This window comes from Sinocyclocheilus rhinocerous, unplaced genomic scaffold, assembly GCF_001515625.1.
Source record: "Sinocyclocheilus rhinocerous isolate Xijiao unplaced genomic scaffold, SAMN03320098_v1.1 scaffold756, whole genome shotgun sequence".
Classification (NCBI taxonomy): Eukaryota; Metazoa; Chordata; class Actinopteri; order Cypriniformes; family Cyprinidae; genus Sinocyclocheilus; species Sinocyclocheilus rhinocerous.
Genome location: NW_015662039.1, coordinates 262,131 through 273,065, shown reverse-complemented (window position 1 = coordinate 273,065; position 10,935 = coordinate 262,131). Strand labels below are relative to the sequence as shown.

At 34.9% G+C, this 10,935-nt stretch overlaps 1 protein-coding gene across 2 annotated transcripts in view; it reads left to right on the top strand.

Moving 5' to 3' along the window:
- The window catches only part of LOC107727366 (THADA armadillo repeat containing), a 97,487-nt gene that overhangs the window by 69,863 nt on the left and 16,689 nt on the right, over positions 1–10,935 (top strand). For both annotated transcript variants that reach the window (XM_016537210.1, XM_016537209.1), the window contains exons 21-22: positions 6,193–6,590; positions 9,324–9,448. In XM_016537210.1, coding sequence (XP_016392696.1) covers positions 6,193–6,590; positions 9,324–9,448 — 523 coding nt within the window. The remainder of the gene's footprint in view (positions 1–6,192; positions 6,591–9,323; positions 9,449–10,935) is intronic.

The window sequence follows — 10,935 nt, the reverse complement described above, 5'->3', positions numbered from 1 at the left end:
CTACAGCGAGGATAAAAGTTACGCCTTCTTTCTTTGCTTGAACATTTGGGCGGCGTTATGCAATCTTCCCACATCGTGATGTAGACATGTGGGGGTGTGTTAGAACGAGCCGTTTTAGGTATGTGTGGTTGACTCTTAACTGTTATAAAGAATATCTCTTTGGATTTGAGACTTAAGTCTTTGCAACTTTACAGATCTTCTTTATGCACCAAGAGCTTGTAACACTCCAAAGAGAAAGGAAAAATTTAAATTGCATCATATGACCCCTTTAATTAAAATGTTAAAAATTAAAAATTGTGATATAGATATACATAAGGTGTACAGCTTTATTTTTTTTATTGTTTTTTAAAATGTATTTATTTATTTTTTCAGAAGGGAGACTTCAATAATTTCATTAAAATGTTTCAAGTTTGTTGTAATAAAGGATTTGTTCACTCAAATAACTTGTTCTTGTTCTTTTAAGAGTCATTGTTACTGATAAGAATTATTGTTTAAGTGATATTTTCTGAGACGATTATCATACCGTGAAAATCTCATACTGTTACAACCCTAGTTAGTTGATTTTAATTAACCTTCATTTAGATAAACTGATATGGGTTCTTAAATGTCAAAATCAGTCTTTTTGCCTATTCTATGTGAAAAGCATTTTATAAGAAACTTTCAAATTCTGGCAAAAATTCTAATTCTAATTTAAAAATTCTACAATATTTGTGGTTTTGATGCTCTTTAATGTGGTGTTACAGATATCGTAGCTGTCTCAGTTTAAGTAGCAGCGATCATCTCTTCCTTTTTTTTACTACTATTTCTTTAATAAAATAAACAAGAATGAACATCAGAAGGTGTGTTGAAAGAAACATTGTTGTTTATTGCAATGTATCATGTGCAACTCAATCTGTGACGTCAGTAAAACGGCTCATATACAATGTCATGTATCATAACATTTACCTCCTTACATAACCTGTTCACAAAGTTTGTTGAAATGTTCACATTTCACATACAGTAAAAGCCAAGGCTGTGAATCTCAACAAAGACAAAAAAATAAATGCTGTGAAAGTGGTCCATGTGACTAAGTCTTTTGAAGTCATACAATATGTACTATATCAATAACTATGTTTCCATCCAAAGATTCAAATTAAACTTATGCGCAAAACTGGAATATCGCATAAAACATATGTGAATAAAGCACCGTTTCCATCCAACGAGTCAAAGAGAACAAAATCTGTTTGGGAATGTAGTCGTGTAAGACAATTACAAAAATACTTTGACGACAGACTTTGCTCAAAAGCATATAGATGTTGTGAACGAGATCGGTCCGCTGCTAGTCAAGTTATCCCGTCTCATAGTGCAAAGTCACATGACTTTTTCGATGTGCATGGAGGAATTTATTCAGTAAATGTGTTTCCATCGTAGTTTATGCAATTTTTTTCTTATCGTATAAAAAGTTTATCCTACTCAAATGTGCACATAAGTTTTTTTAGAATTTATGTATGAGCATTTTTTGAATTTATGAGCATCTTGGCGTTTCCATCCAGCGTTTTTTTTTTATGCGATATTCCAAAATGCGCATACAAATAGGTGGATGGAAACGCAGATTATGTGTATTCTGAAAAGTGTTATCAACAATACTACAGCGAGAATCAAAGTTACGCCTTCTTTCTTTGCATGAGCATTTGGGGGTGTTATGCAAATCTTCCCACATCGTGACGTAGACATGTGGGGGCGTGTTAGAACGAGCCGTTTTAGGTATGTGTGGTTGACTCTTAACTGTTATAAAGAATATCTCTTTGGATTTGAGACTTAAGTCTTTGCAACTTTACAGATCTTCTTTATGCACCAAGAGCTTGTAACACTCCAAAGAGAAAGGAAAAATTTAAATTGCATCATATGACCCCTTTAATTAAAATGTTAAAAATTAAAAATTGTGATATAGATATACATAAGGTGTACAGCTTTATTTTTTTTATTGTTTTTTAAAATGTATTTATTTATTTTTTCAGAAGGGAGACTTCAATAATTTCATTAAAATGTTTCAAGTTTGTTGTAATAAAGGATTTGTTCACTCAAATAACTTGTTCTTGTTCTTTTAAGAGTCATTGTTACTGATAAGAATTATTGTTTAAGTGATATTTTCTGAGACGATTATCATACCGTGAAAATCTCATACTGTTACAACCCTAGTTAGTTGATTTTAATTAACCTTCATTTAGATAAACTGATATGGGTTCTTAAATGTCAAAATCAGTCTTTTTGCCTATTCTATGTGAAAAGCATTTTATAAGAAACTTTCAAATTCTGGCAAAAATTCTAATTCTAATTTAAAAATTCTACAATATTTGTGGTTTTGATGCTCTTTAATGTGGTGTTACAGATATCGTAGCTGTCTCAGTTTAAGTAGCAGCGATCATCTCTTCCTTTTTTTTACTACTATTTCTTTAATAAAATAAACAAGAATGAACATCAGAAGGTGTGTTGAAAGAAACATTGTTGTTTATTGCAATGTATCATGTGCAACTCAATCTGTGACGTCAGTAAAACGGCTCATATACAATGTCATGTATCATAACATTTACCTCCTTACATAACCTGTTCACAAAGTTTGTTGAAATGTTCACATTTCACATACAGTAAAAGCCAAGGCTGTGAATCTCAACAAAGACAAAAAAATAAATGCTGTGAAAGTGGTCCATGTGACTAAGTCTTTTGAAGTCATACAATATGTACTATATCAATAACTATGTTTCCATCCAAAGATTCAAATTAAACTTATGCGCAAAACTGGAATATCGCATAAAACATATGTGAATAAAGCACCGTTTCCATCCAACGAGTCAAAGAGAACAAAATCTGTTTGGGAATGTAGTCGTGTAAGACAATTACAAAAATACTTTGACGACAGACTTTGCTCAAAAGCATATAGATGTTGTGAACGAGATCGGTCCGCTGCTAGTCAAGTTATCCCGTCTCATAGTGCAAAGTCACATGACTTTTTCGATGTGCATGGAGGAATTTATTCAGTAAATGTGTTTCCATCGTAGTTTATGCAATTTTTTTCTTATCGTATAAAAAGTTTATCCTACTCAAATGTGCACATAAGTTTTTTTAGAATTTATGTATGAGCATTTTTTGAATTTATGAGCATCTTGGCGTTTCCATCCAGCGTTTTTTTTTTATGCGATATTCCAAAATGCGCATACAAATAGGTGGATGGAAACGCAGATTATGTGTATTCTGAAAAGTGTTATGCAAATGAATTTGAGTTTGTATGATAAGCCGAAATTTACATTAATATTCTTTAAAACATCTCATTTTGTGCAAAAGGGAAAATGTTAAAAGTGTTCGGATCAGTGTGAGGGTGACTAAATGATGACAGTTTTCATTTTTGGGTTAAATTTCCCTTTAAATTTCTCTTTTTTTGCTGTTTTCATTTCTCCTTTTTAATTTCTCCTTTTTATTTATTAATTTTTTTTGCTGAGGGGTTCAAAAGAAAACTGCCTCTCCAGGTTGTGAGTGTTTTGCCAGTGTTTGATTTCACTGGCCTGGGCTTTATTTTTTATTGCCAGTGACTGTAATATTGCTATTTTTATGAGAGAGCAAAATTTGGTCATTGAGACTTGGTGGTCGTGGCATTGATGAAACCACAGCTTTCTCTGAGTCAAGCTGGGACAACGGCTGTGTTTGTGTGTAATGCTCTGAATGTCTCACTGGGCTGTTTAGGTTTTCATAAAGATTCCAGCACATCCCCAGAACTACCGTCTCCAAACTCACACACACAAACTCACCACGGTCTGTCCTGCTGAGAAATGCCTTTCATTTCCGAGATTAATCGTTACCGTGCTCCTCTGTCTCTCCAGAGGGCCAGTGATATTAATAAATGCCATAGCGAATCGTTCTTTCTCCACCGCACTCCCTGTTTACTCTCATTTCCCCTTTCTTCCCCTATTCTGTGTTTCTGCCTCTGTGTATGTTAGAGGAAAACAGAGATAGAGAAATAAATCAGATTTGTTAGCCGAAGTCTCTCTCATGACTGACTAGCTCTCGTCTCCCTCCCTCTGTTAATGATGTTTTTCTCCCAGTGTGTTGTTTTGTGGTAATGAGTACTTGGCTTGAGTTTAAAGACTTGAGAATGGTTACCATCACTCCTCTTATGACCCACTACAGTTTCGTTTTTACTTCATTTCACTTTTCTCTCGCTCTGAGTAACTGCGGCATTCTTGGTTTATTTATTGGAACCTGTAGGAGAGCCGTTCTGTGAAACTGTGCCTTCTATATTGAGGGAAAGTGTTTGTTAAAGTACTTTTTTCTGTATGGTTTTAAACATTTAGCAGACATCTGTAATACTTGTTCTATTGTGAATGGGGGAAAAACTATTTATTTATGGAAATGCTGTTTTGAATGGGTATATTTATAATTAATTGTTTTAATGAATATATTTAAGTTTTCAAAACACTATATATTCACTACCATTCAAAAGTTTGGTATCAGTATTTTTTTTTTTTTTATGCAGTAAATTGACAAAAGTGAATGTAAAGATATTTATAATGCTGCAAAAGATTTCTATTTGAAAATCATTTGTTCTAATATATTTTTTTTATTTAAAAAAAAGTAGTGCTGTCAAACGATTAATCGCGATTAATCGCATCCAAAATAAAAGTTTTTGTTTACGTAATATATATGTGTGTACTGTGTATATTTATGTATATATAAATACACACACATGCACATATATATTTAAGATAAATATGTTGTTTATATATTAAATATATTTTTATATATATAATATAAATTACATGAATATAAATATATACATGTAAATACAAGTAAATAATTTCATAATATATACAGTATATGTGTGTATTTATATAGACATGATAAATATACACAGTACACACACATATATTATGTAAACAACAAACAAACTTTTATTTCGGATGCAATTAATCGCGATTAATCGTTTGACAGCATTAAAAAAAGTATCACTTTCTACAAAATATGAAGCAGCACAACTGTTTTAATAAATTGATAATAACATTAAATGTTTCTTGAGCAGCTAAATCAGCATATTACATTGATTTCTGAAGGATCATGTGACACTGAAGACTGGAGTAATGATGCTGAAAATACAGCTTTGCATCACAGGAATAAATTATATTTAAAATATATTCAAATACCAAGCAGTTATATTAAATTGTAATTATTTTTGCAACATTACATTGTTGATCAAAAATAATAGCAGCCTTGGTGAGCATAAGACAAATATATGTGTATATGTAAGAATTTTAATGGAATGTTTAAGCAACTCGGCAGATGTTTGTGCCTGTGTCTGAGTGAAGCAAGAAAACATGAACAAAAGCATGTGAAAGTGATCTGTATTTATGATAAATGACTCTTTAAATAGCTTGCTGTCTATTTCTTGGGTTGACTTTGTGTTGGCGATGTCTGTGTCAGGGTTCTGGTGAAGAGGTATTTTCCACATTAGATTAGATATTCCAGTTCTGATCACTACAAACGTTTGTCAACATCTCCACCCTGATTTTAAACATGCCTTACCATCACCCGGTCAGGGTCTGTGTGAACATGTCAATAATTAACATCATTGAAACAGGTGTTGAGCAATGTCCGTAGCCTAAAGAGACATGCAAGTACGCACACATACAGAATCCCCTCTCACACTTGGCTAAATTAGAGTGTGGCGCACGCTAGCTGCTTTAGGTCAATCTGAGTGTGCTCAGAGAAGCGTATGAGAGCTCTTTTGATGTTCGGGTGTCAGGGTAACCGGGCCCGTCTCTTGGGGAATGCGGCATGGCCCCGCCCTCTGGTCCACTCCTTGTTGAATCATGTGCAGGGCTGGATAGTTGCATTGTGGGAGTTTGAATGGGTCCTTGGTTGGAGAAGTGGGCTTTATTTTAGCTTTCATAAGAATATTGTCTTCATAATAATTCAATAAGGAAAAAAGGAGGCGCTGAAGCTCTTGTACTTCGAAGGATGCTTTTCAGCAGTGTTGTCATAGTGAAGCTGAGTCAATATTTAGCAGCGAAAGTTCAAAGCGTGATCATCTTTCAGTAATATACACCACTTAAAGTAGTTCTCTCATTGCTTTGTACACTTTGATATGTCAACTAATATCAATTATGCTTTCATTTTGGATTTTTTTTGTCACTTGTAATGGAGTGCATTTGTTGTTTTCTGCTCTAGAGTCACAGCTGAAGAAACTGCGCGAGGAAACTCTGCAGATTCTTATGGCCTCTGAACTTGTGGCCCCTCAGGGGCCCAATAACATGAACCTCTCAGTTCCTGGAGCCACACAGTATCTGCAGAGTCTGGCTCACATAGCCGTGAGCGTCTGTGTGGAATCACCTCACCTGTGGGATTGTCCAGAGTCTGCCGGGTTTCAGAGAGACCTTCTGGAGCGACTGCTGCGGTGCCTGCACTATGAGGTTCGGCTGTTTGTCCTGGATCAGCTCCTCAGGAGACTTCAGAAGACAGAGGAAGAGTCTCAGCATCGTGGTCAGGGACCCTTGCCCTTTGACCTCAGTGTGTCTAGCCTAACCTCCCTGGCCTTTCATGAGACTTACCCTGGGTGTCAAGCCAAGGTGAGGAAATCACGCTTTTGCACCAGAATACTGTACAAAACACTGCAAAAACTAAAAATAAATAAATAAATACAACACAACAAAACTTGCAAAAGCTGCAACTTTACATAACTTTAAACACTTTACAAAAACAAAACCACAATAACAATGACTTGCATTACTTCACCTTTAAACACTCTTCTAAGCCTTACAAAACACAATACAAAAGCTCCAAGAATCTAAAGCTACAAAATATCACTGGAAAAACTCTACAAAAACCTTATAACAAATGCTACAAAAAACTACACCACAAACTATTTAACAAAACTTTTTTTTTTAATTTTACTTTACAAAACTTTAAACACTCTACAAAAACAAAAGCACACTACAAAAAATTTTCCAACTTCACAAAATGCTACAAAAAACTACACCACAAACTATTTAACAAAACTTTTTTTTTAAATTTTACTTTACAAAACTTTAAACACTCTACAAAAACAAAAGCACACTACAAAAAATTTTCCAACTTCACAAAATAATGTTACAACTTCAAACAATCTACTGAACTTTAAAGAACACAATTCAGACACTTTACAAATAACTGTGAAAACTTGACACAACTTCACAAAATGCAGTGCAAAAGTTTACAAAACGTTAAATGTGACAAAAATGCTCCACAAAACCCCAGAAGCCTTACAACAAACACTACAAAAATATTTACAAAAAACAACACGCTGTTTTAAAATTGTGACTTTACAAAACTTTAAACACTCTAGAAAACCTTAACAAAACTTCACAAAATGATTTGCATCACAACTTTAGACACTCAACTAAGCTTTACAAAAAAATACAAAAGCTTCAGAAAACTTGACACAACTTCACAAATGCAGTGCAAAACTTTACAAAATGTCAAACATTGAAAACCTTAAACACTATGCAAATATATTTACACAAAAACAACACAAAAAACTATTTAACAAAACTTGAAACAAAATTGCAACTTTACAAAACGTTAAACACTCTACAAAACCGTTATCAAAACATCACAAAAAATATTTAAAAGATATCATTTGAAGCTTAACAAAACACGATACAAAAACAGTCACTTGGAAAACTTCACAAAATGCAGTGCAAAACTTTACAAAATATCAAACCCTGAAAAACACTTACAACAAACAGAACAAAATACAGTTGGAAAAAAAACTTTAAATAAAATAAAAAAATTACAAAAACAGAAATGTGAAGCAATGAAATGACTTTGGACTATATGAGTACTAGGAGAAATAATCTTTGCAGGTCTCGCGGTTTTTGAGAATGAAACTTAATGCAGGTTAGCAGTCAAAATCCTTGGATTTCTTCAGGTTGAAATCCACCGTAACCCTGATCACAGATCCGGTCCTGAGATTAATGAATTCAGCCGTCTAAATGACACATGCCTTCATATGGGGATTCTCTCTGATTAGCTGAATAAACATCTACACTGTAAAAACCTGCTGGACAAGAGCTACTCACAGCTGTGTCTCTGAATGAAACCGGCTGAATGTCATTTAATTTCCATTCACAGACTCAATACACACAAACGCAGTTTCAGCTCAGAGCTTAAGCCCTGCAAAGTGAAATGGCTGGCGATTTCCTGTTTAGAAAAAGGGGTCGCGTTTCAATTCCTCATAAACACTCAACCAACCATCAATTACCCTGCTGTTTTGCCGCTTCTATCATTAAGCAACGTTCAAGCTGACGGGAATCGGCTTTTCTGGAAGGACATGTGTGTTTGTGTCTGGAGATGCGTGTTTTTCTATGTGTCTGTTGCAGTGATTTTGGCTGACTGGGAGTGTGTGTTCTTAAAAGCTGTTTTATTGGCCAACTGTTAATGTTTAAAGTGCTGCTGTTAGGCTCTAGACTCTCGATATGGCCTGGTTTCCATGGTAAGTCTACTCTTCCACCAAAGCATTCTGGGAAGTGATGAGGAAAGTTGGGTTAATTTCCTCTGTGGGCTCAAATGGCAACGCTAATAAGAAAATATGCATCGAACTGCAATTGCACTAAAGCCTAGTGCCTAAATCCATTCTGAAAATATTCATTTTAGTCTTAAAACTAAATCCACATCGGTTTCGTCATGTGCTTAAATATAATATAATGCACTGTAGTATAAAAGACTGAAATGGCCATTAAAAAGATGGCTTAAAATGCCATTATTTAAGGCTCTTGTGCACTCCAAGAAATAATAATCAACCAAACAAGCCTAAATAATGTCAACAAACCACTGTAAGGTACCTGGCCTGTCACGGGAAGGGAAAGGAAAGACAAGACGGTGGGGGTCTGAGGAGAAGAAAAACAAGTCTTCGGTTAACTCCCTCGCTCTGCTGAGGGGAAACCCGAGGGCCAGAGCTGAACCAGATGTGTTTTATGTGCAGGGGGATGGAGGGGGAGGGAGGAATGTTACTGACAGACGGGAGGGTGGAATAAGGGAATGTTCATATGGATGAAAGGAATATGGGTTGAGAGGTGTGGCTGGCAAATGAAAGCATTGAAAATATTCACAAAACATCCTGGACAGACTTCAGCACATTTGCTGTCTCATGCTCCTTGTGTATGATTAGTCAGGGTAGATGCCATATTTATTCAGACGTGAATGAAAACAAGGATGTGTAGGATAGATGTACAGTCTGTTATACTGTTGGAAACCCTTTGATCGCTCACACGATGCACCACTGAAAATATGACTTAAGTCTCCATTTCTTTTGGTGTCTTCAGGTTTTGCAGGTTCTCGCTGTCCTCCCTCTTTCTTCGCTGCTGCCCTGGAGAGATGGGATGACGTCTTTGAGCTGTCTGGAGGTTCTAGAGCATCTCCTCACACTGCTGGAAACCTCTACACACAGGTGAGCCATACAGATGAAATGATATCATCTGTTTTTTTTTCCGTGGACTGTTGAATTATTCCAGAAAATGAGTTGTGTGACCAACAAAAGTTTCTGATTCTTGCACGTTTTGTTCATCGTGATAATCTTCACAAATGAACACAACATATGAATTTTGAAGCATAAATGCAATCGGCAAAAGTAAAAAGCTATACACTATAAACAAACTACACCACGGTTGCATGAGTTCAGTGTCACCACCAATAAGCTCCCAGAAACATTCTTATATATATTACCTTTATTTAACCAGGAAAAAGACTCTTAAAAGAATCTTAAATCTCTTTTGCAGGAGATTTAATCTTAAAATCTCTTTTGCAGGAGTGTCCTGGCCAAGATAGGCAGCCGAGTTTGCGTATACAAATAAACAACAAAGTTACATCATACAACACTAAAGCCATCATACAAACATATAACCAATTAAAAACAATTACACACCATTAATTCACTGTCTAGATGACTTAATGATTTTTTAAAAATAATTATAAGACACCAAGTTTTGTAACTTCATGTCCTTTTGGAGAAGAATCCTTTATTTGAAGGTTTTACCAAGCTCAGTTCTGACAAGGGGCACACAAAGATTATAATTTGACTGAGAACGTAATGAGTAATTGCCAGACAAAGTCCTTTTAATGAAACAAAAGAGATAAAAAATGGCAAATAACCCAATATGTGACCCTGGACCAAAAAAAACAGTCATAAGGGTCAATTTTTTAAAATTGAGATTTATACATCAATCTGAAAGCCGAATAAATAAGCTTTCCATTGATGTATAGTTTGAATATTAGGCTGAGATACAACTATTTGAAAATCTTCAATCTGAGGGTGCAAAAAAAATAAAAAAACATATTGAGAAAATCGCCTTTAAAGTTGTCCAAATAAAGTCCTTAGCAGTGCATATTACTAATCAAAACTGAAGTTTTGATATATTTATGGTAGGAAATTTGCTAAATATATTCATGGAACATGATCTTTACTTAATATCCTAATGATTTTTGGCATATAAGAAATAATTCTATAATTTTGACCCATACAGTGTATTTTTGGCTATTGCTACAAATTTACCCGTGCTACTTAAGACTGGTTTTGTGCTCCAGGGGGCGTATTACAGAAAGTTTCTTATCTTAGATCTTAACTTAAGATATATGTTAAATTAGGATTTTTCACAAATTCGAATTACAGAAGCAAATCTTAACTTGATTTGGGATTCTTATCCTATCTTCCAAAATCGTATCTTATCTCTAGTTAGGAAATCTTAAATTGCATTATCATGTTCGACGATCCACTCTCAGGTCTGTTACCAAGCAACCAACACTGCGTGAGCTGCTGATGAGGTAAACAAAATAATAGAAGCTACTTCACTTGAAAATCGCCTTTTGCAAAAAACCGTAAGGCATTACACCGTGTCTACACTGGACGCGTGCGGCGCAGTGCGGCGCGACAAAATACTA